This window comes from Camelina sativa, chromosome 14 (genome assembly GCF_000633955.1).
Source record: "Camelina sativa cultivar DH55 chromosome 14, Cs, whole genome shotgun sequence".
In the NCBI taxonomy this organism is placed as follows: Eukaryota; Viridiplantae; Streptophyta; class Magnoliopsida; order Brassicales; family Brassicaceae; genus Camelina; species Camelina sativa.
Window position 1 is genome coordinate 6,716,398 of NC_025698.1, and position 24,994 is coordinate 6,741,391.

Consider the following 24,994-nt stretch of genomic DNA (forward strand, 5'->3'; position numbering starts at 1 on the left):
ATATATATATATATATATATATATATATCTAAAAAGGGTTGATGAAGCTAAAGCGTGGGTCACGTGGAATTGCCAAAAAAAATCAAAAACGTGAGACACGTTTATATCTAGATAGTGTGAGGGTGAAGATAGATTGTTTGGAAACAGAGAGTTCTTACTCTTTCTCTAAAATTTTTTGGTCAAAAGAGTTTTATAAGACGCTTGCTGAGATGTATATCTCTTGAGTATGCAATAAATAAAAGTCTGACCAGAGATTTGGTTACGTAGCTCAAGATCTAAGGCCGATTTAAGTATTGGATTCTCAACAACCGCATAGATCTTGCACACCATATGTGTTAGGGTCCTTAGGGACATGTCCATGGAGCCTTGTTTCCATTATCCTCTGACTTATCTTAAAGGCCGCCCTTCAATTAATTATTTGATTACATTTCACATATAACAGTATACAATATACATGGTCTTACAGTCGTATATCTGGCGGACTACGTATAATTAGATTATTTAACTAATATGCATGCACAAGTCAACGCAAAACCCTACTTAGTCCAATGGTTGTATACTTGTATAGAAATTAAAAACTAAATGGAGTAATTTTTAGAGAGTGATAATTATTAGTGAGTTTTAAAGAGGTTTTCAAAAATAAAAGAGTACCTTAATTAAGGAATTTCGTCGGGGATGTTGCTGTCTCTTGATTTTCTCGAGAAAACAAATGAGTAGATGTATTGGGAAAGGGATGGCTCATTCGAGGCAAAAAAAGTTATAAAAGTCCCAACTGGCCAATTCTGTATATTCGCTATCAATCCTCCGTCACAATCAAGAGGATCTGACTGGTACTTATGGAGGACTTCGTCAGGTTCTTTCACGGACAAATTCTCCTGCAAAGGTACCTGGTTGCAAATCCGCGAGCCCTCCCCTGTTGTCTCGTGGTACAAAGTAGTCTGGTTCAAAGAGGCTGTCCCTAGATTCTCCTTCATTCACTGGCTGGCAACATTGCGCAGGCTTAGAACAAGAGATCGACTGCGTCAATGGGGAATGAGTGTCCCTCCTCAATGTGTGCTCTGTTCTTCAGGTTTAGACTCCCATGACCATCTGTTCTTCGAGTGTGACTACTCAAGAGCACTGTGGGTGGGGCTTGCGGGGAGGGTTCGACCTCACCCTCCTACCTCCCTCCAAGCCGCCGCCTCATGGGTCATGGCTACTCAATCCACATCGCCGCGTTTTGCGAGTAAGATCCTTAAACTCCTCTTACAAGTCATAGTTTATATGATTTGGAAGGAGAGAAACCGCATAATATTCTCTGCTGATCCAACCTCGATTGGCTCTGTTAAGATCCAGATCGACCGAACTATGCGCAGCCGTCTCATCTCCTTCTCGCCGGAGGGTACAGACGCTACCATCTCTCTCCTTGAATACTACTTTGGTTGTATTTATAGTCCACTCTAAGTGTGGTAAAGCTCTTTTTTTTGTAAGACAAAGGAAAAAAAAAAACTTTTGTTGTTGTTCCAGCGCTCTCCCTGTTAAGAGCTCGGTCATATTTTTTTGGTTTCATTGTATAATGTAACCTTTTTTATTTGGTATAAATTTAACATTTCACCAAAAAAAAAAAAAAAACTTACGTCGATGCCTTTGCAGTTTGCACAGATCTTTTCACGTGAAATTTATTATCGACCACCGGCATAATTTTGCTGATCATAAAGATCAAAAATTTAAGTTTCCAATTCCATAAGAGCTCAGTTCATGGAATTGGTACTAAAATGTGAGGTAACTAAATTTGATACTTTCTTTTTTAGTTTCAAAAAAAAAAAAATTGCTAAAAAACATACATACATACATGCAAATTGTAATTTGGATAGTGATGCAAGTATCAAGTATGCATGTATATACAAACCACTCAAGTCTACCGATATAACTTTCTAAATTAATATTTTCTGTCTTTGGCTTATTTTTTCCAAATGACTCAAAAGTAGATAAATTAAATCGACCAAACTGATGAAGTCTAGTGATACTGGTATACATAGACTGATAGACATATAATATAGTGGTTTGAGATACATGTGGCGACATGGGCGGATCTACAGCCACCGGCACCAAGGAGGGTGCATGCATCTGCCTTCTGTGCATGTTAGATATCGAACTACTCTTCAAGTTGCACCCCAATAATTCTTGCATAAATTGTGCCAACTCAAGAACACAATAAGCAAAATTATGCCGGTAGTATATAATAATTTCAATCTACAAGTGGATCAATCTACCAATAGTTTTGTGATAACTAAATAATTTTTTTTATTTAAATCTACAATTGGAATAATCTACCAATAGTTCAAGTACAAGTGGCGATTTGGACAAAACGAGGCTATTTACTTCCGGACTCCAATCTTTTAATATAACAACTCTACAGACACTGAATGTGATTTATAAAAAAAAATTCTTCTCTTTGTTAGAAGATCAAGAGTAGTATTGCATCCAGAGAACTAAAGGTTAAAATTTCATATATTGTGCAACAATCCAATAGGTATACATCTTTATTTTCGAACCACAAATAAAACAATAAAATACATCTTTATTTCTCATTCCTAGGGACTTTGACAATAATCTGCAGTTTTCTAATTCCATAACGCAACCATCTTACAATGCCCTGTAGCCAGGTCAATTATCTAACTCTTCATAGGTGATAAGCTTGAGAGCTTCTCCATCATGCAATTTCTTAGTCATTCTAATATTTCGTACCCCTTCGTGACTAATAGGCTTGTATAGTCTCGGATGTTCTGCATCCACAAACTCACATGGAGGTTCCAATTCTGTATCCATTGGTCCCAATAAGAAGGAGGCGATAGAATACCTCATTGTTGCTTCTTTGCATTGCACTCTATGCTTCACATTGCACAATCTTCCATTGCTCCATATCGTAGCCATGTCACCGAGGTTGATAGCAAGCGTGTTTGGCAACGGGTCTATGGGGAAAAACTTTCCTGAAGAACTGTCCATAGCTTCAAGTCCACCAACATTTTCATCATCTTGAAGAATGGTCAAGAACCCGGAATCCGTGTGTAACTGCACACCGAGCTTCCCGACCGCTTCGGGTTTAAAATGATATTTGTTAATCCGAAACTGGCTTGGCCATCCTTTGAAGAAGTCATTCTCAACCAGCCCGTAACTCTCTGCCAACCTCCTCACTAAATCCGTTGCAAGACCATTGATAGCTTTTGCATACTTGACCATAATCTCCCTGCAAACTCCAAAGTTCCATCAAGACATAAATCAATGTTCCATCACAAAAACCCTTTTTTTTAAACCAAAGACAAAAAGAAACTAACCTTTGTTCTGAAGAAGCTTCGAGTTGGTCACAAAAGGTATTGACAGCTTGAGGAGAAGACATGTCATAGAGGCCTAGTGCTTCATAGTAAGGATTGGTTTCATTTGGAGCCCTGTAACCACTACCTAGTAACACATTGGTGTTACGCAGTTTCACCTCGTATGGACGCTCAAAGAGATCAATAACAGTCTTCTTCATCTCAGACATCAAAGACAATGAAACCCCATGGTTGATCACCCTAAAACATCCCCATCTCTCACTCGCTTCACGGATTTTCTGATTCAAAATCTTATCAGAAACCTCTCCTAAGTCTATGGTCGGCATGACTCCATTTAGTTCCGCCATTACCTTCAACAGAGAGGTTCAAAAACAAATAGAAGTCTTTCTCTACTCAACAGTCAACACAACAACCTAAGGCCAATGATCTAGAGAAAGAGAAAAAAACAAAACATCATTAGAGACTAGAGAGTGCCGTCATCGATGAGATCAGTGTATAAAATTAGTTCCACCAACTCTGATCAAAACACTAAAGAAGTCTGAATTTCGAAAAAGACCTACATCCAAGTTCCCAACGAATCAGAGGAAGAAAAAAAGAAAGTACGAAACTTTTGTATCTTAAATTGGCTAGTGATCTATAACGTGACGATTCAGACAGCTAAAATAGTCATCAGAGAAAATAAATTTACATCTAAATTGAAGAAAAACCCACTATAAAATTAGGCTAAACATAACAGAATGTGATTGCTTATTCTGGGTAAACATCAATTACGTCTAAATTTGATTCTCTTCAGAAGAGTTTTTCAGAACTAAAAAAGAGTACCTTTTAATATCGTCGGGGAACTTTTTACTGTCTCTAGATTTTCTCGAGAAGATAATTAGACGAAGCGTAGAGTCAGAGTGACTATTAAGACAGAAGAACGGAAACGAACTTGAGGAAATTGGATCTACAGAGACTTTTCTGCTGACGTCCACAGAGTTATGTTTTGTCCCTCAGATATCTTCTTTGATATGATAAATACTAATAGACAAAGAAAATGTTTTAAGAAAGGAAAAAGAATCTAAATATACTCTGAATCTGAATTCATCCAATTCAAAAACTAATAAATAGTAAATACAATGTATATACGCAAATATTCCTTTCTACTTTATACATGAACAAAAATCTCAAAGAACATACATAAATTCAATATTTTGTTGGACATAAATATGTGTCAACATAACAATTTTCTTTTACAAATTGCAATTTATATTAAATTCATGCATTTTATGAAATATAATAATTGCCGAGAACAAAAGAAAAAAGGAAAAAAATATCAATTTGAAAACTCGAAGATAAATATCTGAGCCTACTAATTAGAGCCCAAATTTTGGTATACTCTTCTTACCATATCAGGATTGATGCTACTTCTCAAATTTCTTACAAGATGTGTAAGAAGACTAAGAAACCCAAATCTGATATTTGTTTTCCAGTTTCAAAGGTCTAGAAGGAAGAGATTCCTGCTAGTTGTCTAAACTTCTCATAAGAGACCCAAAACACGAACTGCCACGGTCCAAGCCTTGTCCATGTGGGAAAGAAACCTTTCCACAAAGCTCTTACTCCTTCAAACTTAACAGTCTTCACCAAACAGTCGTAAGAATTTCTATACACAGCTTTCTCACCTTGACTCATCATCCTTGTCTTCACCACATCAGCCGGACAACTCAAAGTTGTAGAAGCAAGACCCGACATTATAGAAGCAAGAGTGTGCGCGTAAATGTTATCCTCAGAGATCTTTTTATCGATGACAAAGTGTTTGGCGTGATCATAACAAGCTAGCTCTCCCATATTAACTAGGAATGCTCTCTGGATGTTTGGGAGAACACCTTTCCATAGCCCTATTACTCCGTCTGACTGTAGGATTTTGGTGAAAGCTTCGATTGGTCCTGAGTATCTCGGTTTCAGGCCTTGGCTCACCAATCTACCATCTGCTTGCATTCTCACTTTAACCAAATCAGCTGGGCTAGCCACTACCTGCATTTCTAGTATGAAACACAATAAGAAGCATTTTTAGTTTGGTGTACAATAGATAACACCCAATGGTCAATTCTAGAAGATAGCCACATTTCAAGGCCGCAATAGAACTTCAAGTCTCCATTGGTAATCACTGAACTGAGGGAACTTAATTGTAACAAGTAGCAGAAAACAAGCAAGCAAATCATTTCGATTAAGGATATATGAAACACACTGACTGAGCAATCCAACATTTAAATCTCAATGGATTCTCTCATCTTCAAACCAACCTAAAGTAGCAGCTAACTCTGAAATTACACTAAGCACAGAAACACCTAAAAATCAAGAAACCTTTGACAAAGTCCCCTTCTCAATACCGTCTTCTACATAGCATCTTCAATGGCAACTAAACATAGAGATCAATAGTTCAATTCAAAGTCGGTTAACCCAAACTAGCGTAAAAGTCAATAGAAGACTCTAAAGATTTACAGATGAAGAAGCACCGTTACCTGAGCTATAACACCAGAAAATCCTCCGAGGAGAGCTTTTGTGGCGAGAGGAAGAGACTCGCCGTGGTTAGCTTCAGATCTGACGATGAATCCTTTCAGATTCTCGTAACCGATGATTCTGATAGGCGTATAGAACAGATGTCTCATAATCGCCGGAGACAGACCTTTGTAGAGACCAAGCACTCCTTCCTTCCTCGCAATCTCCGATACGACTCCGATAGCGCCAATCCGGTGCGCACCATGGAGCTGCATTCTGGTCTTTGTGAGATCAATCGGAAACGTAACTGACTCTGCGACCATCGCAGATAGTGACGCAAGCAGGATCCTCGTTCCGGTCGGCGATTCTCCGGCCACTCGGCTCCGCTCCATTTTCACCGGACTAAACTGAACTCAATGTGCATCATCACATGATCACAGAGTTTAATTACCCAAAAATAAATACGACATCGTTTTGGTAACATTAATATTTCAGTATACTTGACGACGTCGTTTTAATAATTTTTCTAAAATACAAAACTTTAGAGATAACATCCGACGTGGCAAAATATGAAAGACCGACGTGGCAAGCATTATGATTTTTCAAGTAGACAATAGTTTTGAGCTCCTCCCATTTCCTATCCTTCTAAAAAAAATAACAGAAGAGAAAAATATAATAGTAACAATAAAAATGAGCTCCTTCACGACCACGCCGCCACCGTATCTCCTCCTCCGGCCAAATTACCGTCGTCGTGTAAACCCACCATTCTCCGTCGTATGCTGCGCCGGAGAATCCCAACAAGATATTTTCACTCGCCGGAGAACACTGCTGACTTCGCTTATAACATTCACTACCATCGGCGGCGCTGCCATCACGTCATCAGCGTTAGCACAGGAGAAATGGGGGACGAGGTCATTCATTAAAGAGAAATATTTTATGCCGGGGCTATCGCCTGAGGATGCGGCTGCGCGTATAAAACAGACGGCTGAAGGATTGAGAGGCATGAGGGAGATGTTGGACCACATGTCGTGGAGGTACGTTATATTCTACATAAGATTGAAACAGGCTTATCTGTCTCAGGATCTCACCAACGCCATGAACATCTTGCCGGAGAGTCGCCGCAATGATTACGTTCAGGCCGCAAACCAGCTTGTCGAAAACATGAGTGAGGTATTAGTTAATCAATTAATGATCCTTCTTTAAAAACAGAATTAGTATTATAATATTATGTATAGAAGTAACATTAAAAGTATATAACAAAAATATGTACCATCAACTTGCAAAATGTAATTAAAATGATAATCAAATATTTTCACATTTTCATATCTTGAATCTTTGATCAATACGTAATAATATATTCTTAATTAATGTTTTTGATGCAATAGTTGGATTATTACGTACGGACGCCAAAGGTGTACGAGTCGTATCTCTACTACGAGAAGACATTGAAGTCCATAGACAACGTAGTGGAGCTTCTTGCTTAATCCAGTTGTATTGTATATATCTATCTCTTCATAAAGAAATTTCTGAACTCTTTATATATGACATTACATTGGATATAAATTTAAAGACCTTAAATTAGTGTAGATGCAAGACACATTACATCGTGGTTTCTATGCAAAATCAGATCGATATACATATGTGCATAGATATCTTAGTGGCGTGAGAGGGAGATAGCAGAATTGATAACAATAAGCATGAGCAAGATCAATGCTCCGAAAGAACCGATGAGAGATCCCGAGATGCGTTCGCAGAATTTGTCAAATTGCTGGCATATAGGTGGCCAATTAGCGGTTGTGTTGCCCTCGTGAGCTAAATACACGGTCGCAGTTGCTGCTGATGCGCCAGAGCTCACCAGAGCCAACATCACCTAATTGTTATATAGAGAGAGACAAGAAATCGCAACATTTTGAGTTATCACCTCGTTAGACATAAAGTTATTTCATTGAAATGGAAGTTTTCTTAGGTCAATTTTTAGTTGGATTTCTTTGTTATAACTTTTCACCATGTACATACACTAAATCATGAAAAGTAGGTGCAAATTTAGAGAAGAGGAACTACAAAAAAAAAAAAGAGAGGGAGAGGTTTACCGTGTCGATGACGAGCAAGATGATTCTTGATGTTTTAGCTTTAGTACTGAAGATATGAAAGATACACACGGGTAGAGAAAGAACCAAATATCCACCAGCAATCGCGTTGGCAACCACGAAAAACCTATGAAGCAGAGCAGAGCAATATTGTTATATATGTACACAATCAGTTCTTGATTAATCGATATTGATCTTTTTCAATCTTTTACATGAGGGTTGGTAAGTCGCTGTATTTAGCTTTTAGAAGTACGAGCTGGCTCAAAGAGACAACAGATTCATGTGTTGTTCCCATGGCGAGTGCGCTTCCTATTGTTCCAAAAACAGCAAATAACCGCAGAATGAATCCAAGAACCGATATTCCTTTGTTTATAACCAACTTTGGCTCAAAAGTAATAACTTTCCTAGATGATCTTGAACTTTCCCCAGCTTCAGTCCCTTGTGCTTCCCTAGCTTGAATATGCTTTGCTTCCCCTGCTTCGATCCGTTGTGCTTCCCCAGCTTCAATATGCTTTGCTTCTTCCATTTTTGCTCTGTGACTGTTTACTACACAAAAAGGGTCTGAATACTTATAGAAATCTTCACAGTGAGGACAATTCAAGAAGTGGTTAAGACTTTGAAATAGCTGATTATAGTGAAGAAAAAAATAAAAAAATGTAAAAGCATAATTAAGTGTAGAATTCATATAAAGACAGAGAATTTAGGTTTTTTGCTGAGGACATATAATGAGCAAAGATTTATTTGTTATCTTGTGTTTAGCATACCTGCTCTAATTTTGTTACATCCAACAAAAACCAATATGAACTCTCTTTTTGGCATCATATTCATGTCCTTAGCTAATTATCCAAAGCTAGAAACTCTGAAGTCTTTATTAATTTTGACTGTGATTTTTCTGAGATTGATGAAAGTATTCGATCGTAGAGACAGAGCTTGAACCAGTGATACGAGAGCAAAGTTCCAAAGGTAAGAAAAACCAGAGAAATTCAGACACAAAAATCGAGCACATAAACTGGAAGGACTGTTTTGTCTTTTATAGGCGTTATTGTTTAAAGACGAGGCAAGTGCTTCTTTTGAAAATGTCCCACATCGACGAGTTATAGAAGCGATAGTCAATCTTGTGTAGTATATAAAGGACGCTAAGCTCAACTTGCAAATCATACCTTTCTCGGCCTTTTGGCTAAGATCAAGTGTAGTATCTGTTCTTATCAGTTTAATATCTGATATGTGGGCCATCGGTTCACACGATATTAACTCTATTTTTTAAGGGAGAAGGTCCGTTAAGATAGCTTGCTATCTGGGCTTTCGCGAGTCGCCCATGCCTTGCACTATTGCAAGGGCCTGGCTCATCCCATCACTTCATCAGTCCAATTTTCTTAAATTCGTTTTTCCATTGTTAAGCCAAGAGTACCGAGTTTGACAATACAGTCAGTAAAATTATAACTGTAACTTTGTATTGTCAATGAAATTATAACTGTAACTTTGTCCCACATCGACATATCTGTGCTAACTGCTAACCAATGGAAGATTTTGAAGCTCAAGCTCTATTTGTTTCAAAACAGAGCAAAAACTTTTAGTGTGTTTCAAAACAGAAGATACATATGTGATTCACAAAGACAGAAAAAGCTGGAAGCAAACGACAAAACAAGTAGTGTGTGACACAGACACTGTGAGAAACAGTAAAGTGGAATATGCTCATAGCCTCATAATGAGGCCTTCATACAATGCAATTCCTGCGTGACAAAGCAACACATCCTGGAATAAAAACAAGATGGTTCATACATCAATCTCAAACACATAAAAAGATTAAAGAGATATTGGCAGGTAGTTTCTTTAATGTAATACAATAGATAGTGACATGTTGGTTACTAAAAGTAGAAATGACAAAACACTTTTGAGAATTCAAACAGTTTACCGAATGTAAAAACTAAAAAGAAAAAGAAAAAGATGAAAACACACCCTCTTGTTTACATCTCGCATAGACAACTTTCTTCTTTCTACAAGTAAAACATTCATTTTGTGTATTAAAACTGCATCAACATAGAAGTTCCTGAAACTGATGAACACACTCTTCAATCTTTCCTTTCTAAGAAACATTGTTTCTTCTCTTGGAATTCGAATTCTGCAAATTAAAAAAAAAATCATATACTTTAGTGGAATGTCTAGATTGAATGATGCATACAACATTGAATAATCCTCAAATCTTGTGGACCAGTACATACCAGTTTAGTGTAGTCATCACGTTTGGCGTACTTGGATTTGTTCGAACTTTCGGTATATGGAAGAGATGTTGGTAACAAGAAAAGTCCATGATCCATGTCGAAAGAGTTAGCTCTTAGTCTCAAGATTACTTGCGTCAGTGCTTTCATAGCGGCATCAGGATTTCCTGTAATCTGAACACAGAGAAAACAAACATTGACTTAGTTTTTACACCACAAAAAGAAGATCAGAACACAATCCAGATAAGTGTTCTAATCACCTGAACCATCTCTTCATCTTCGCGTGCTATTTTTGGTACATCTTTTTGAAGAATTTTGATATTAGCTCTTGTTACACTCCTCATCTCGGATATAACAGCTCCACCTTTTCCAATGAGACACCCTATTTGGGAACTCGACACAAGTAAACGAGTGGAGATTGCTAAATCATTCGCATCTTTACCCACTTTCTCACTGCACCGATGTTGTAACCGTATCGCTGCATTCACCGCAGGAGACTGGTCTTCGTAGAACTATATACACACAAGAAAACTCTGTCAAAGATATTTAAATATGAAATAATCTTTGTATGAGATAACATATAGATAAGAGATATTGCATTACCTCTTTTGATGATATGAAAATGATGCAATCATCATCATCAGTTTCTGAGGTATTGACTCTAATCGTTGCACCAGTTTCTTGCCTGATCTGATTAATGAAACCACCACCTTTTCCAATAACACCTCCAACGTTTTCAGATGGACAGATGAAGCAAACACAAAACTCCCTAGCATCTGTTATATCTCTATGCACAGCGTAGTTTCTGTGAGAGCTCGTTAGTGCTGCAGACATTAACATCGCACCAGGTTGATGCATGGTACTTGAAGATGGCAGGAGCAAGTGTTGAAACCGTGAGGGGTTATCATGAAGCAGTGAAGCTACTTGATAAAGAGCTTCTCTAACTACCAAAGGTTCTCCAATTATCTGAAAATAAACCAACACAACACACTGATGAGAGCTAATTTATAATTCAAATTCGTTTAGACTTGTGAATGGATTGTATCATCTCACCTGAAGAAGCTCATCATGACTCAAAGCCAAAGCACAAGAGGGTAGATGATCTTTGATGACACGAATCTGAGCATTGGTGTCGTTACGCAGATTCTGGATTACTTGCCCTCCTTTCCCAATAACACAACCAATCTGGTCTGATGGCACAAGCATCCTCACAGTAACCGTTTGCTTCTTGCTAAGTTCATCATCATCATCATCATCGTCATCATCATTATTATCATCAAAGTCCGCCACAACCATGTCATAAACCTTGAAAAGAGCATCCAAAGCAGGACAAACAAGCTCTCCCTCATCTCCAAAACGATTCAACTCCTCATTAGTGGAGTATATGGTAACAACACGCTCATCACAGCCGGGCAAAGCCTCGTTTATCCTCATGTTTGATTTAGTGTCAGACCTTATCTGCTTCGCGATCTCACCGCCTTTGCCTATAATGCTCCCAGTCTTTTTCACAGGGCACAAGAAACGATACACAGTGTCGTCTGACCCAATGACATTGTTATCTGTATCATGATCATGAAGATTTCTTCTCTTACTTCCTCCATTTCCAGTAAACTCAGATTGCAAATTAGATCTCTTACCATGAATGTTCCTCAGTGTACTAGCCATTTTTCAACAATGCCGCAGGGGAAGCTGGTGAAAATATGATCATTAGTCTATATCATGAACTACACAAAACAGAGTTGGTGAGTATTCATTCTAAAACATTCAACTTAGAAAGATCAGATCTTGGCAACAACACAATAGACATCTCTAGTTAGAAACCAAAGAGCCAAACTTTGAGATAAAAAACAATCTTGACTTCGTCGGTCAACTATGCTAAAATTACTCAAGAAACAGAGATTAGGTCAAAATCTGTCCCCAGATTATATCTCTTTATGCAAAATTGAGTTACGAAAGAAACAATACGAACACAAGCCGATCAAGATCCATTGACACGTCACCGTCCGACCAAAAAAAAACAACATTTTGAGATGAACTCGATTGTTTAACATTTTAATGAATTCAGAGCTACAGAACATGCAATGCTTACCGGAAAAGAAAGGGTCGATGATCGGAGCTTTCACCTAGTCGATCTGTTTATTTAACCGGAAAATGTGACCGCTTCTCTTGGCACTTCTTGCTTCAATGTTTTTTTTTTTGGCTTTTATGGGGTTTGAAAGCAGAGTAGAAAGAAATAGAAGTTTTTGGGGCTAACGTCTTAATATTATTAAAATAATATCTCTGATTAACAAAACAGGTGGCTTTTTAAAATTTTATTCTCTTTTAACTGTTCTTCGGGACGTGACGGCACGTAAAACTCAATATAAGAAATTTATTTATACGTACCTGAAATTTATAAAATAATTATATTTTTCGTTATATTGTTTGCTTCGAGAATTATTATTTATTACGACCATAATTATGGTTTTCTTATAGGATATGATATTTTTTTTGCATCATATCGTTTTATTTGTTCATCGAAGATTTAGTGATTACTGATTTGATCATAGATTTGGATTTAGATAAATGTGTGTATTAGTCAACTTCTTTATTATTATCACCAACTACACTGAAAATATAATGTGCAAACCATCGTTATAGTTTGGTGAACTAATATTTTAAAAAATGACAACGACATATTTCGTTGGGTTAGCAAGTTATGTGTCGGTTATATATTTGATAAAAGCATTAAAAAAACTAAATTATTAGTATGTCTTACAATTTTTCTTATTCCACTTGTGTCCGCTGGCTTTGGTTTATTGTAACTATGTTTCGTCTTACGCAACTAATCCCAAATTAGTCTTCGTTAACAGCATGTGCTAGATTGGAATACAATCGTATATAGCTCAAATATAAAGAATGAAAGAAATAGTATATTTTTACAAATAGTGACAAAATTGAGTATTAGATTATCTTGATAGGAAATTAAATTTGTTAAGTCAATGTTATAATACAGAGTAAATTGGTTTGGAGTCACATGAGGCCCCTATCTTACTTTTGAAGCAGCCATGTACCAAGACGGAATATGTGACTAGATAATTCACAATTATTATTGTTACTTTAATTAGGTTCATGGTTCGATATGAAACGTTTTGAGAGTGTACATTGTGTTTATTGGTGATGATTGTGGTTGTACCCGTTTAACACCAATTACACAAACTGTTTTTGTGCTGTTTTATAGCGTTTATAACCATTTTGAATATAAGCAAAAAAACACTTTCTAAAATATTTGATTACAAACGATAGTAGTTGATTGTAAACATACATTTTAATTGAATATTAACGATGTAAATAACTAAATATACTTGTATATACGAATTAGGCTGTAGTTAAACTTATCAACTAGTTCTATATCAAAACCATTATATTGTTATATACTACTATTAATCAATGAGGAACATGGGAAGCAACAATGTTTTTGAGGAGTGGTGACCATAAATAAGTATTTCACTCTTAACTTCCCTATTCTTTTGAGTTTTGATAAATTTTGATAAGTTATGATCGATTAGAATAAATTTTTTTATAAATCGATAATGGTTTCTAGGAATTTTAAATCTTTATAACAAAAATAGGGTTTGAATTGAGGTTCAAAAATGAGTTCGGGATAAGTGTTAGTCGAGTGTTACTCTTAACTTTAGTAAGCAAACATTTTGATCAATTTTAAGGGCATGCCACTCGATAACAACAACAACAAAAACATTCATAATATAGTGATTCAATATTTGCATATATGAAACATAGTACAGTAGTTCTTTGACTCAAAAATTCAACGAATTCATTTTTTCCATCCAAAAATTAAATGCATTCCACCTTTTTATTTTGTCAACAAAATACATTCAACTTACATTAATTACTTGCTTTTAATTTAAACTCACTTCCATTATATATATATATACATCTTAAACATGTACTTGTAAAATAAAGGAAACACAACAAAGATAAAAAAGTTACATACAACAACAGTACACAGTAAAGTAAAGAAGAAGGGAGAGAAGAAGCAGATTTCTCCCATTTCCAAGAAATTAGGGTTTTTCTTTTTTTTTTTCTCGATCGAATTCGCGGCTACTAGTTTCAGTTTCTTCCGACAACAGTCCTCTTCTTCCTGATTTTGTCTCTCCGAGTTTTGAAGCAGTAAGCCCCTTTTACTTTACGCTTTTTAAATGTCATTGGATAGTTTCATAATTCATTGCAATGAAAATTTCGACAATGTGGGTTGTTTTGTTTTCCTTTTGATCTTCTTCTTAAAGGGAGAAAAAAACATTTTGGAATCTAAAGTTTAGATCTTTGCTTACTCGCAGTCGTAGGATGAGTAAAGAGATTTACTTACTGGGTTAGGTAGATTACTTCTTTTTTTTCCTTCTTCATTGTTCTGATTGAGCTTTGGTACTACAAGGTGAATTCGTAATGTCCTGAGTTGTTAGATGTTTGTTTTGATGATTGAAAGTTTGAAACTTTTTTTGCTATTTTGATTACTCAACTCAGGTGTGCTAAGCTAAAAGAGCAATGAAACAAATCCAAGTTATGGTTTTTGCAAGATCTGTCTCATAGAGGGGTGTTTATTAAGCCTTGATTTTGGAGATTTAGTCTTCAGACGTACTGTTGTAAAGCTGAGTATGGGTTCGCTCTGTTGTGTTGCTGCGAAGTCAGATAGTTCAAATTCTGCAAGTGGGGAGTTTTCGTTTCGCCCCCATGAGCCTTATTGGAGGACTAATTCAAGTTTCTCTCCACCTTCATCGAGATGGGGTGTCCATGGATTGATTGATGGTTCTATTAGCTGTTATGCTTCTTCCACTTCATCAAATAATGCTAATGTTCTTCGTAGTCCCGACCTTTCTCAGGCTCTTCATTGGACTCCTACTCATCTTGATTCTGCAACTAGAAGAGGTTTGTTGCATTATATTTCACATTCTTCCCTTTCAGAACTTAACATCAACCAAATTCTCCGTGCCAAGTCAAATCGTTTCTTGTTTCTCTCTGCAGATCAGATTCTTAAGCAACTTCCTGGTACATCAAGAAACGTTGGTTCGTTTTCATCTTGTTCTGATATTGGTGACTCTGAACCTAACCGAAACTTCTCAAGCCGGCGCTTTTTCTTGTCCAAGCCTGTTCATCCTATACTGCATCCTTCTGATGATGTTAGGGATATAACATCTGATTCTGCGGATGCCTGCAGTTGGAGCAGCGGGACCACAAGCAGCATTGATTCTGTGGATGTTGCAGAGCCAGTTCTTGATTGGGATAACAACTCTACCAAAGCACAGAGAGTACCTTCAAGTACATTTAATTGCGGATTGTGTAACAGATACCTCTCGCAGAAGTCTCCTTGGGGATCTCGCTCCATCGTTAGAAACAGAGACATGCCTGTCACAGGAGTGCTTTCATGTCAACATGTCTTTCACGCGGAGTGTCTTGACCAATCAACTCCGAAGACTCAACGCAATGACCCGGTTTGTCCAATATGCACCAAAGAGGAAGGAGAGCTCTTCAAATCACACAACATTCTCGCGAGGCTTAAACCGGTTTTTGAAGATGGACAATCTACAAGACCATGGGGTTGTGCTCAGGCCGGCGACTGTGTTGAAAGTGCTGTTAACGTGCCCCCGAAAAACACCATGATGATGATAAACCGGAACCGGCTAGGGAGAAATCTCTCACTGAGAGGAAACTCGAGCAAAGATTTTCCAAGTAGAATCAAGAAAAGTAACTCATTAGCCAAGGAAAATCTGACAAATCAAGTCTCGCTTGTGCATTCTAGAGGGAAAGAGAAAGCTTCATGGTAGCTTTGGAGAAGAAAACAAGCAGAGAGATCAAAAGGTCTATTCTTTGACCTACTTAATTTTTAACCTTTTGACAAGTATTGATCTTGGATGATCATGTATTCATTATAGAAGATCTGTAAACAAATTTGTTCAAAAAAAAAAAAATGTAAACTAGTAATCATCTATCTGTTGGTGACCATCTTAAGTGTCTTTGGTTCGGTTTAATCGCGGATCTAAATTGTGCCAATTCCTGTATGTGTAGACAGCTTAGTAAACTGCCAAACTGTATGAAATGGTATGGACGAACACAATCAATTTGGTACGTTCGGAAATATATTTTTGGTCAGATTACTTCTCTTCATTGTTGTTTTAAGTTTGGGGCCGTTTTGGTTATGATTAAATGTTATCCTTCCGTTTAATAGTTTTGATGTGAATATTCCAACCAACATTCAAATGTAAAACTGATAAATGTTGAATGAAGTCATCATTATTTGATTCATAAGTGGTAGTGTGGTACTGTATATATTGAATATGGGGCTTTTAAAAGTAATTTTTAATCTGTATGAAAACAACTTTTAGTGAATAAAGTTTCTCAATTCATAATGTTATCTGAACAGATAAAAGTTAAAACTATAATTATCCAGGAGGGACCATGGCCATTGAGTCCATGACTTAAAGGTAAGGACATAATTATGGAAGGAAAAAAAATAAGAAAATTCATAAATATTCAACAAAGAGAGCATAATGATCTCTTCTAACCATATGCTCCTTAGTAACAAACCTTTTAGGCTCACAATTTCTCTCATTCAACAAGAATCAGACAAGGGCATGACGACGTTCATATCGCTTTAGAGTTAAGAGACAAAGCCACTAACAACAAAAACGTGATTAGTACTGTGATTTATTATTAGATGATAAATTATATGAAGGTGATCAGTAAGTGAACAGTTGAGATCTATACAAAATTTTAAGTACTAGTGCCATGATCGAAAATAATCTAATCTGAAAGCACATTAATTATACTCTGGCTTTCTAACAACACCAAACACTCTCTCTTAATTATTTTGTTGATCATTCATTATTAGTATAAGGAGGTTTTGGTTACAGTGTTTATAGTTTCTTAATTAGCAATTACTTCGACATCTGCATATTCGTTTCGGACGACCTAAGATGACAACAGGGTTATCAAAACATTCACAACGTAAGTTCTTTTTGCCTTCTCCTGAAGTGCCTTTCTTATTCATCGCTTCTATGCACGTTTTCTTCCCGTCATTGCCACATTTTCCGGGGAATTCGCCTGTAAATTCACATACTCCTCCTTGCTCCACATGGATACTTTTCACCTCTATTAATGTTTCATATCAATGACAAGAAAGTGTTAACTTTGTAGAGAAACAATTTTAGATAAATTGATAATGCAAAACAAGATAAAGTTTACCTTTAATGCTGTTCATAACAAAGAAGAGAAGAAGACAATAAACCATAAACAAAGTAGAAGATTTCATGATTCAAGAAGAACGATCAATAATGACTGTAATTTTCGTCAAAAAAATATTGTGTTTCTCTATCAACACTTTACTAACACTAAACTAAATATATTCAAGATAGGATAAGAATAGCTATTCTTCTTAAATTATGAGGGAAAAAAAAATTACAAAAAAAGAGAGGTGGAGCCAAGTCAACTAGATCGACAAGATAGTGATTTTGTTTTAGAAAAATTCTTCTAAATTAAAATCACATGTTATTGCTAAATTCTCATATATTTTGCCTTTTGGTATTAGTTGCAATGTTGCATACGTGCTGATGCTACAATTTTAATTAGAAATCTACTTTATAGTTTATATGGTAAATGAGAGAGATCAAAATTAGTTTTCCTTTTTGACACATATGCTGTTGACCCAAACCATCACTAAGACGACTCACAAGCTCTTACCAAAATCCTTTTTCTTGGAGAAAACTTTGTCTTTGAATCTCAAGTGCCGATTGAACATGTAAACACATTTAAATTCGTTTGTTATCATCTACCGGTTAAGGGAGGCAACTTGGGAACTGCTACACATAATGTGTTGGTGTTGCTTTAGATCTTTGGGACAATGGTGGTCATCTCTTTTCCTACTCTTTTCATTATAAACTTCAGATTATATCTCATGCATGTTTATTCAGATTATATCTCATGCATGTAGTTAGTTTCTGGTTAAGTTTAATTGTTTTTTTAACCATAACCAAATAAAGGTCCTTTTTTTTCTAACTAACGTCGTTGCTTCATCCGATCCACTCAGAATTTTTAGTTGAAACAGCAAAAGGTAAAAATCATAATTATCAAGGGCCATGACTTTAAGGCATGGATATATGATTATGCAAGGAAAAATTTTCATAATTATCCAACAAAGAGAGCATCATGATCTCTAACCATGCGTTCTTTATTGTAACAAACTTTTTTCAGATTTCTTTATTTGTTGACCATCTTACCGGATCATTATGTCTACACACAAATCATCACTTAGACTCGCAACCTCTTCCACTTATAAACCAAATAAACCCTTTTCTTCAGACAAAAACTTGTCTCTGAATCTGAAAAATTAAGATTAGACATGTCTCATCTTGTGTTTCTCTTTATCATCTCCATGCTCATTAATCTGTCACAAGGTACTAATGTAGAGTGTCTTCTTGTTTTCAAGCAAATATATACGCCTTGAAGCTTTTTGATCAAATATTGTTTTATGTTTTCAGGAGTGCGAATGCCTTACATGACGACAGATCCTAAAGATATCGCCGGCAAGTCATTCGATTACATCATTGTTGGAGGTGGAACTGCGGGATGTTCCTTAGCCGCGACTCTGTCTGAGAAATACTCTGTTCTGGTCATTGAACGCGGTGGCTCGCCTTATGGAGATCCCTTAGTAGAACAAAGAAAGAACTTTGGATACTCACTGCTGAATACGGATGAATACTCATCTGTTGCACAAAGTTTCACCTCTCTAGATGGAATCGAAAACTACAGAGGACGAGTTCTTGGAGGATCGAGCGCTATAAACGGCGGATTTTACAGCCGAGCTAGCGATGAGTTTGTAAAGCAAGCTGGTTGGGACAAGGATCTGGTTCAAGATTCTTATAAATGGGTTGAATCTAAGGTTGTCTTCAAGCCTGAATTGACTCAGTGGCAATCTGTTGTGCAATTCGGGTTTCTTGAAGCCGGGTTTTATCCGTATAACGGATATAGTTTGGAGCACACGCAAGGGACAAAGATCGGTGGAAGCATATATGATCAGTGTGGGAAAAGGCATACATCTGCAGATCTTTTGGGGTTTGGTAAACCAAATTGCACCACTGTCCTTCTAAACGCAACGGTAGAGAGCATAATATTTGGTGGTAACAAAACTCGCGCAGTTGGGGTTAGGTTTATGAAGAGTGATGGGAGCTCAAGTAAGAGCTACAAAGCTCATGTTGAGAAGCATAGAGGCGAGGTTATACTCACGGCTGGTGCTTTAGGTAGTCCGCAGATTCTTCTCCTAAGCGGTATTGGACCAGAGAAGCATCTAAGAGATTTTGACATCCCTGTGGTTGTTGATCTCAAACAAGTCGGAAGGAAAATGTCGGATAATCCAGGGATCTCTCTTCTTGTTGATAGATTCTCGCAAAACCGCACACTCGAGCCACCTCAAGTGGCAGCAATAGCAGAAGGTTTCAAATTCATACTCGAATCCGAGGTTCTTCCGACTAACATCACCACAACAAGAATCTCCATAGCAGCCAAGATCGCATTCCCTAAATCCAAAGGAAGGCTGAAGCTTAACAGCACAGACTCTAGGGAGAATCCTTCAGTGAAATTCAACTACTTAGAGAACAAGGAAGACCTTGACGCATGCCAAGAAATGGTTCTCCATCTTCAACATGTAGCAAGGTCAGAGACAGTGACGTTTTTCTTAGGAACACAGTCACAGGATAAGCTTGTGGCAGGTGATGAAGAGCTTAAGAGCTTCTGTAAAGAGAATGTGAGAACTTATTATCATTACCATGGCGGTTGCGTAGTGGGATCTGTGGTAGACGAGGATTATAAAGTTAATGGTGTGAAGCGTTTAAGAGTCGTTGATGGTTCAACGTTTGAAGAATCACCAGGGACTAACCCAATGGCTACAGTTCTAATGCTGGGAAGATATCAAGGAATCAAAATACTCAAAGAAAGAGAAGCAGAAGAAGAACAACAACAAAAGTTTCTTAGCCCTCAAGGAAGCCCACAACCACAACCCTAAACATTAAAATCATTGTTTGTGTCGTTAATTGCCGCAATGAGAATGAATCATGTTCTTGAATTTGTTTCAATTTCAGCAACAAAATACATTGAATTCGAGAAACTGATTTCAGAAAACGAAAAAACAAAAAAAATATACAAAAGTCTTTCATCTCCTCAAACCTAAAACCTAAGCCTCTGTTTCATCACCTTGTCTTCTTCCGCCGACGGAGAAACCAATCCAGACCTCAACCCTCTTGTCTCGTACAACTTGCTCAACAGGCATCTCGTACCTACACATAGGACACGTGGCGTGCATCCCCAACCACTCCTCAACGCACTTGGAGTGAAACCTGTGCTTACACGGCATCTCAGCCGCCACGTCACCTTTAGACCACTCCTCCAAGCAAATCGCGCAAGAACCCTTCCCCTTATTATCTTCTCCGATGACGACACGTGGCATACTCTCAACCGAAGCTTTCGACGCCGGCGATCTCCCTTCTTTACCTCCGCCGCCTAAAAGATCATCGAGGCCAGGACCCGATCTGATCATCACCACTCTCGGATTCAACGGATCCATGGTGATCTCCAACTGATCATCATCCTCAGCAGCTTCTCTGGCGGCTATGGCTAGAATCAGCGGTAAAAAACTAGCGAAATCGTTCTCCGAAGACATCACGCTAACACACTCGAACAAAGAAAAGGACAAAAGAGACAATCTTTATCGGGAAAAAAAAAATCTAAGAACAAGGAGAAGAGAAGAAAAAAATCGAAAGCTACGATTGCAAGATAAGGTGGAAGAAAAAGGGTTTTGAGATTATATATGTTCGTGGAAGGTTACAGTAGTTTCATGAATCATGAAGGAAGTGGCAATAACAGAGGAAACGAAGGTTATAGAAGACTCTAGAATCATTGACGACGCTTTTATTAGACTTTCCTTTTTTTTTTTTGTATTATTATTATTTCAAAATCTTATCCTCTTTCATTAATGGCCAAAATAAAGGATATAGATATTTTTACACTGAGGAAATAAAATAAAATAAAATAATAAGAACATTTACAATTTTTATCCCTTAATTTTTCCGAAGGTGGTTGTTGTTGCTGCACAGAAGGTGTTTGATTAAATTCCGCTGAGAAATTGTCTTTTTTCCCTCTGTAGTTTAGTGAAATCTTTCGACTTTCGATGATTTACAAATGAGAATGGGTACCTCTCGCGTGGCTGCTTTGAGTTCTCTTCCGTTTAGAGTCTCTGACATTCTCGGAACTCGTCCGAAACTTTGTTTCCTCTATCCAATTCGATTGACAAGTAAGTGTGAGTGGGTATAGTTCGTCTTACTCTCTTCTTCTTCTTCTTCCTCCATGTTTAATTATCCTTTATCATCTTGCTTGGTTCACTAATTTCTCGACCCTTTAAATCAGATATGTCTGTAAAGCCGTTTGTGATTGAAGCAAGAGGGAATGCTGGAGTTGAGAGCCCAAAAACCAGGAACATGAGGAGCAGGAAGAAGGTAACTTTTCTCAAGTCGTTTTTTTGTATGATACACAAAAGTTTGAATCTTTTGCAACATTTGTTTAATTTGAAGTTTTTTTTTTCTGTTTTGTTTTTGGGACAGTTTAATGGAACACAAACAAAACCAAGGCTTTCAGTATTCTGTTCAGATAAACAACTGTATGCTATGTTAGTGGATGACTTCAACAAAAAGTGTTTGTTCTACGCTAGTACATTGCAGAAGTCCATTCGTGGAGATCCTCCATGTACTGTCATTGTAAGTTCAGTCTCCCTGAATACTTTGAATCCTCTGTATGTATCACCTGAAACAATCGAGAGTTTAGCCGGTCAAGTAGCATATTAGTTGGAGTTTACTTTGTTATCTAAGCCATTTATAGTACTGATGGCATTGTCTTTGCTCTACTCATCTTTGATAAGAGTTTAGTCGGTCAAGTAGCATTTTAGTTGGAGTTTGCTTTGTTATCTACGCGGGGTATAGTATTATTGGTGACATTGTCTCTGCTTCATTCGTGTTAGAATTGAGAAACTGGTTGCCTTTCTTAGAGATGACCGCATTGAGTTCCAGACTAGATAAGATAGAAGAGACTAGCTTACATGATGTTGTTTTTTTGTCATATTTGAAGTTACATCTCTATAATATAGTAACAAAACAATAGTGTTGTCTTTTGGTTTGAAAAGATTATGTCTAGTATCTGGCTCTGATTCCATTTTAATGTATATATCAGGAAGCAGCAAAACGGGTTGGAGAGGAGCTCATTAAGGCTTCTATTGACCTCAAGATTAACGAGATTTCATGTTATGATCGAAATGGAAATGCTCGAGGCGAAAGGATGCAAGCCTTTGAAATTGCAATTGCGCAACACGGATTCTTACCATAATAGGTTTAAACTCTTTACTTAAAAACTCATTACATTCATCATATAGTTATAGAAGCTCTTGCCTTCACTCTCTTATTGAAACAAATTAAACGCTCACTCTCTTGGTTTCTAGGTAGTTGAAACTGAAGCCATCACACTTAGATGCTCACCAAGAGAATCTTTTTCCGGGGACTTTGGAAACTTGATCGTGGAAGTACATGATTTATCCGGAACATAAGGGCATTCCACAAACTCTTTAGTGTAATTATCAAGACATATATAGATCTGGAAAAGCTGCTTATTCCCCTCTACATCTTCGTTGCATTCGATACCTGGTGCAAATCCGATTGCACACTTGATCGCATTCTTGATCTCATTTAAACCGTAAAACCCATCATTTGGTTTAATTCCTACACATGATGAACATACAATGATCAGAAAGTTTCCACGGTTTCATTTTCTTCTTGAAACTTTTTGTATACCTTTTTGTTTAAGGATGCTGAGGAAATTGATTTTTTGTCTGAATTTGAGATTGGTGTTGAAGTAAGAGTGTTGGTCGAAGACGGATTGGACACAGGTGCCATGCTTGTTCCACTCGTGTTCCCATAGATTCGTCTCGTTACTTGGACATACCCACACGCCCCACTCTGTCCATTTCTTTTCCATTTTGCTTACTAGATCTGATATCTGTTATTTGTTCAAGACTGATTCAGAGATAATCCAATAACAGTTATGTAAACTTACTATGAAGATTTGTTTATCTCTCTTTTCGTAAAATGAAATTCGATTCTGCTTCACTATCTATAGAGTTGGGGTTAGTAGATCCTGAAACCGAACATAAAAGAGTGTATATCACCTTGGAAATATCGAAGAGATTGGTTTGGTCGCAAAAGGCAGGCCAAGTGCCATTGATGAACTGAGGCCAGAGTCCATGGATCATAAAATCGGGCGACTTATTGCCTCTCGTCGGAGGAGGACAACATCCTTTTTGGCTATCGCATATTGCACCTGGCCACTGCAGATCATATACGTATAAAATTACGGTGTAAGATGTATGTATATACATATTGCATAAATGTGTATGTATATATGTATTGTTGGAAACATACGTAGTTGACCCAGTAAAAGAAATTGAAGTCCGGTGGTGCTGTTTGAGACGAAGACACGACAAGAACCTGTAAAATCAAGAAGCTTACGATGATGATTCCTGTCATGGGTTTTTGCTCTCTTTGTTTCTTGACTTTTGGTTTTCTTTTCTTGGATTTATTTCCCAGCAATTTTGTGACATTAATCATATACTTATAAAAAAGTTTTTTAAAAAAACAATCATATGTTTCCAAAAAAATGAATTTAATATTTTTCTTAATTTGTTATTACGTTTGTTTATTAATTTATTATTCTCAACTTGTTTCTCGACAATGGATATACAACAACTTCTTTTTTAGAAGAAGAGACCAAAAAAAAAAAACACTTTTAATGATGGTATTTCATTCTTTATTACAATGCTTAATTGGATGGGCTAAGATGTAAATTTAATGGGCTTTTGTAGCAGACAAATGTCATTGCCATTTCACACTTGAAAAGATAGCAACAGAAGAGATAAGATCTTGCATAACAAGAAACCCATATATAAAAACACGTAAAGAGATATAATTAGAACTTAGCAAACTGGAGTTTAGATGGACATGTTCCTTTAGGCAAAACTGGACATTCGATAAACTCAGTTCCTGATGTATCAACACAAATGTAGATCTGATATAGCTGGAAATTACGCTCCCGATCTTTGTTACATTGGAGTCCTGGTGTATATCCAATCCCATCTTTTATCGTGTTGGTGATATTTTTCAGGTCGTAGAATCCATCATCCGGATTAATTCCTACAATTAATTACCAAAAAGAAAATTAATGGTCATTGATAAGTTTAAAATGTATACATGAATAGTAGTGGTTTTTATATATACCGGAGTTTGTGAGAATTTGGAGGAGATTGGCTTTTTCTTTGAGTTTAAGAGCATTCTCAAAGTATTCGTGTTGGTCCATTACTGATTCTGCGCACGTGCCGTGTTTCTCCCATTCGTGTTTCCAAAACTTGAACCCTTCGTTGCTCGGACACGATAGTGTTGGCCAATTCTTTTTCATACTACTTAGCAGATCCTCTATCTATACATTCATCATACATATATTTTAAAAAGTCATAGCTTAAATAATAAATATGAATATTACTCCATCATTTATGTATATATGTATACCTGAGATCTATCAAATTTGCTGTCGGGATCGCAATTTGATGGCCATGAACTACTGTTATAATTAGGCCAAAGACCGTGGATGCCAAAATCTGCCGCAGGTTTGCCGGATGTTGGATAGCAACAAGAACTTTTTGTATCACAATAGGCTCCTGGCCACTGCAAATACACAGTAACGAACAATAATCACTTGGACATAAAATTTATATGTTTCACATAAAGTTTATATATGTTGTTAAAAAAAAAAAAAAAAAAAAAAAAAT

General features: G+C 36.9%; 11 protein-coding genes across 17 annotated transcripts in view; 4 read left to right on the top strand and 7 right to left on the bottom strand.

The window, feature by feature from the left end:
* Positions 2,470–4,342, bottom strand: LOC104740075 (2-oxoglutarate-dependent dioxygenase DAO). 3 transcript variants are annotated; one of them, XM_010460593.2, is made up of 3 exons: positions 4,134–4,342; positions 3,315–3,661; positions 2,470–3,226 (listed from the first exon to the last, which is right to left on the bottom strand). In XM_010460593.2, exons 2-3 carry the CDS (start codon positions 3,656–3,658, stop codon positions 2,647–2,649), a joined length of 924 nt encoding a protein of 307 aa, XP_010458895.1. In that variant the 5' UTR covers positions 3,659–3,661; positions 4,134–4,342; the 3' UTR covers positions 2,470–2,646. The 3 variants fall into 3 exon arrangements, with proteins under 3 accessions (XP_010458895.1, XP_010458894.1, XP_019091946.1); XM_010460592.2 differs by having other exon boundaries at positions 3,315–3,738; positions 4,134–4,341; XM_019236401.1 differs by lacking the exon at positions 4,134–4,342 and having other exon boundaries at positions 3,315–4,127.
* Positions 4,476–6,248, bottom strand: LOC104740078 (mitochondrial uncoupling protein 3-like). Its single transcript, XM_010460596.2, has 2 exons — positions 5,813–6,248; positions 4,476–5,324 (listed from the first exon to the last, which is right to left on the bottom strand). The coding sequence occupies exons 1-2, from the start codon at positions 6,179–6,181 to the stop codon at positions 4,794–4,796; spliced, it is 900 nt and encodes a 299-aa protein (XP_010458898.1). The 5' UTR covers positions 6,182–6,248; the 3' UTR covers positions 4,476–4,793.
* Positions 6,418–7,370, top strand: LOC104740077 (photosynthetic NDH subunit of lumenal location 2, chloroplastic). Its single transcript, XM_010460595.2, has 2 exons — positions 6,418–6,959; positions 7,175–7,370. Exons 1-2 carry the CDS (start codon positions 6,480–6,482, stop codon positions 7,271–7,273), a joined length of 579 nt encoding a protein of 192 aa, XP_010458897.1. The 5' UTR covers positions 6,418–6,479; the 3' UTR covers positions 7,274–7,370.
* Positions 7,301–8,450, bottom strand: LOC104740076 (casparian strip membrane protein 6). Its single transcript, XM_010460594.1, has 3 exons — positions 8,089–8,450; positions 7,880–8,003; positions 7,301–7,659 (listed from the first exon to the last, which is right to left on the bottom strand). Exons 1-3 carry the CDS (start codon positions 8,400–8,402, stop codon positions 7,444–7,446), a joined length of 654 nt encoding a protein of 217 aa, XP_010458896.1. The 5' UTR covers positions 8,403–8,450; the 3' UTR covers positions 7,301–7,443.
* LOC104740079 (KH domain-containing protein At4g18375-like) lies at positions 9,649–12,339 on the bottom strand. Of its 4 annotated transcripts, none has more exons than XM_010460599.2 (7): positions 12,182–12,337; positions 11,730–11,781; positions 11,146–11,651; positions 10,696–11,058; positions 10,353–10,604; positions 10,096–10,266; positions 9,649–9,995 (listed from the first exon to the last, which is right to left on the bottom strand). In XM_010460599.2, the coding sequence occupies exons 2-7, from the start codon at positions 11,755–11,757 to the stop codon at positions 9,960–9,962; spliced, it is 1,356 nt and encodes a 451-aa protein (XP_010458901.1). In that variant the 5' UTR covers positions 11,758–11,781; positions 12,182–12,337; the 3' UTR covers positions 9,649–9,959. The 4 variants fall into 4 exon arrangements, with proteins under 4 accessions (XP_010458901.1, XP_010458902.1, XP_010458900.1 ...); XM_010460600.2 differs by having other exon boundaries at positions 11,730–11,816; XM_010460598.2 differs by having other exon boundaries at positions 11,146–11,816; positions 12,182–12,339.
* On the top strand, positions 14,041–16,115 carry LOC104740081. The gene is made up of 3 exons (XM_010460601.2): positions 14,041–14,262; positions 14,614–15,015; positions 15,112–16,115. The coding sequence occupies exons 2-3, from the start codon at positions 14,745–14,747 to the stop codon at positions 15,909–15,911; spliced, it is 1,071 nt and encodes a 356-aa protein (XP_010458903.1). The 5' UTR covers positions 14,041–14,262; positions 14,614–14,744; the 3' UTR covers positions 15,912–16,115.
* Positions 18,357–20,203, top strand: LOC104740083 (protein HOTHEAD-like). The gene is made up of 2 exons (XM_010460604.2): positions 18,357–18,536; positions 18,621–20,203. The coding sequence occupies exons 1-2, from the start codon at positions 18,482–18,484 to the stop codon at positions 20,138–20,140; spliced, it is 1,575 nt and encodes a 524-aa protein (XP_010458906.1). The 5' UTR covers positions 18,357–18,481; the 3' UTR covers positions 20,141–20,203.
* On the bottom strand, positions 20,178–21,064 carry LOC104740082 (E3 ubiquitin-protein ligase RDUF1-like). The gene has a single exon (XM_010460603.2). The coding sequence runs from the start codon at positions 20,792–20,794 to the stop codon at positions 20,309–20,311; it is 486 nt and encodes a 161-aa protein (XP_010458905.1). The 5' UTR covers positions 20,795–21,064; the 3' UTR covers positions 20,178–20,308.
* LOC104740085 (50S ribosomal protein L18) lies at positions 21,170–23,032 on the top strand. Of its 2 annotated transcripts, none has more exons than XM_010460607.1 (5): positions 21,170–21,430; positions 21,538–21,626; positions 21,732–21,884; positions 22,354–22,509; positions 22,619–23,032. In XM_010460607.1, the coding sequence occupies exons 1-4, from the start codon at positions 21,313–21,315 to the stop codon at positions 22,504–22,506; spliced, it is 513 nt and encodes a 170-aa protein (XP_010458909.1). In that variant the 5' UTR covers positions 21,170–21,312; the 3' UTR covers positions 22,507–22,509; positions 22,619–23,032. The 2 variants fall into 2 exon arrangements, with proteins under 2 accessions (XP_010458909.1, XP_010458910.1); XM_010460608.1 differs by having other exon boundaries at positions 21,170–21,424.
* Positions 22,495–23,767, bottom strand: LOC104740084 (ribonuclease 3-like). Its single transcript, XM_010460605.2, has 4 exons — positions 23,595–23,767; positions 23,342–23,500; positions 22,968–23,172; positions 22,495–22,895 (listed from the first exon to the last, which is right to left on the bottom strand). The coding sequence occupies exons 1-4, from the start codon at positions 23,697–23,699 to the stop codon at positions 22,615–22,617; spliced, it is 750 nt and encodes a 249-aa protein (XP_010458907.1). The 5' UTR covers positions 23,700–23,767; the 3' UTR covers positions 22,495–22,614.
* LOC104743298 (ribonuclease 3-like) overlaps positions 23,984–24,994 on the bottom strand; it is a 1,214-nt gene continuing 203 nt past the window's right edge. Inside the window, exons 2-4 of the mRNA XM_010464393.1 lie at positions 24,735–24,890; positions 24,447–24,645; positions 23,984–24,362 (exon numbers count right to left, since the gene is read on the bottom strand). Of these exons, the coding sequence (XP_010462695.1) occupies positions 24,139–24,362; positions 24,447–24,645; positions 24,735–24,890 (579 nt within the window). The 3' untranslated portion in view covers positions 23,984–24,138. The remainder of the gene's footprint in view (positions 24,363–24,446; positions 24,646–24,734; positions 24,891–24,994) is intronic.

Coding starts and splice junctions, on each gene's coding strand:
- LOC104740075 (XM_010460593.2), bottom strand. CDS start 3,658: ATGGCGGAACTAAATGGAGTCATGCCGACCATAGACTTAGGAGAGGTT. Junction 3,227..3,314: donor GAAGCTTCTTCAGAACAAAG/GTTAGTTTCTTT, acceptor TGGAGTTTGCAG/GGAGATTATGGTCAAGTATG.
- LOC104740078 (XM_010460596.2), bottom strand. CDS start 6,181: ATGGAGCGGAGCCGAGTGGCCGGAGAATCGCCGACCGGAACGAGGATC. Junction 5,325..5,812: donor TTTCTGGTGTTATAGCTCAG/GTAACGGTGCTT, acceptor CTAGAAATGCAG/GTAGTGGCTAGCCCAGCTGA.
- LOC104740077 (XM_010460595.2), top strand. CDS start 6,480: ATGAGCTCCTTCACGACCACGCCGCCACCGTATCTCCTCCTCCGGCCA. Junction 6,960..7,174: donor TTGTCGAAAACATGAGTGAG/GTATTAGTTAAT, acceptor TTGATGCAATAG/TTGGATTATTACGTACGGAC.
- LOC104740076 (XM_010460594.1), bottom strand. CDS start 8,402: ATGGAAGAAGCAAAGCATATTGAAGCTGGGGAAGCACAACGGATCGAA. Junction 8,004..8,088: donor AGCGACTTACCAACCCTCAT/GTAAAAGATTGA, acceptor TCTGCTTCATAG/GTTTTTCGTGGTTGCCAACG. Junction 7,660..7,879: donor TCTTGCTCGTCATCGACACG/GTAAACCTCTCC, acceptor TATAACAATTAG/GTGATGTTGGCTCTGGTGAG.
- LOC104740079 (XM_010460598.2), bottom strand. CDS start 11,757: ATGGCTAGTACACTGAGGAACATTCATGGTAAGAGATCTAATTTGCAA. Junction 10,267..10,352: donor AAGATGAAGAGATGGTTCAG/GTGATTAGAACA, acceptor CTCTGTGTTCAG/ATTACAGGAAATCCTGATGC. Junction 9,996..10,095: donor GTGATGACTACACTAAACTG/GTATGTACTGGT, acceptor TTTAATTTGCAG/AATTCGAATTCCAAGAGAAG.
- LOC104740081 (XM_010460601.2), top strand. CDS start 14,745: ATGGGTTCGCTCTGTTGTGTTGCTGCGAAGTCAGATAGTTCAAATTCT. Junction 15,016..15,111: donor TGATTCTGCAACTAGAAGAG/GTTTGTTGCATT, acceptor TTCTCTCTGCAG/ATCAGATTCTTAAGCAACTT.
- LOC104740083 (XM_010460604.2), top strand. CDS start 18,482: ATGTCTCATCTTGTGTTTCTCTTTATCATCTCCATGCTCATTAATCTG. Junction 18,537..18,620: donor GCTCATTAATCTGTCACAAG/GTACTAATGTAG, acceptor TTATGTTTTCAG/GAGTGCGAATGCCTTACATG.
- LOC104740082 (XM_010460603.2), bottom strand. CDS start 20,794: ATGTCTTCGGAGAACGATTTCGCTAGTTTTTTACCGCTGATTCTAGCC.
- LOC104740085 (XM_010460607.1), top strand. CDS start 21,313: ATGAGAATGGGTACCTCTCGCGTGGCTGCTTTGAGTTCTCTTCCGTTT. Junction 21,627..21,731: donor ACATGAGGAGCAGGAAGAAG/GTAACTTTTCTC, acceptor TTTTTGGGACAG/TTTAATGGAACACAAACAAA. Junction 21,885..22,353: donor ATCCTCCATGTACTGTCATT/GTAAGTTCAGTC, acceptor TGTATATATCAG/GAAGCAGCAAAACGGGTTGG.
- LOC104740084 (XM_010460605.2), bottom strand. CDS start 23,699: ATGACAGGAATCATCATCGTAAGCTTCTTGATTTTACAGGTTCTTGTC. Junction 23,173..23,341: donor ATCTCTTCGATATTTCCAAG/GTGATATACACT, acceptor AACAAATAACAG/ATATCAGATCTAGTAAGCAA. Junction 22,896..22,967: donor CAGCATCCTTAAACAAAAAG/GTATACAAAAAG, acceptor CATCATGTGTAG/GAATTAAACCAAATGATGGG.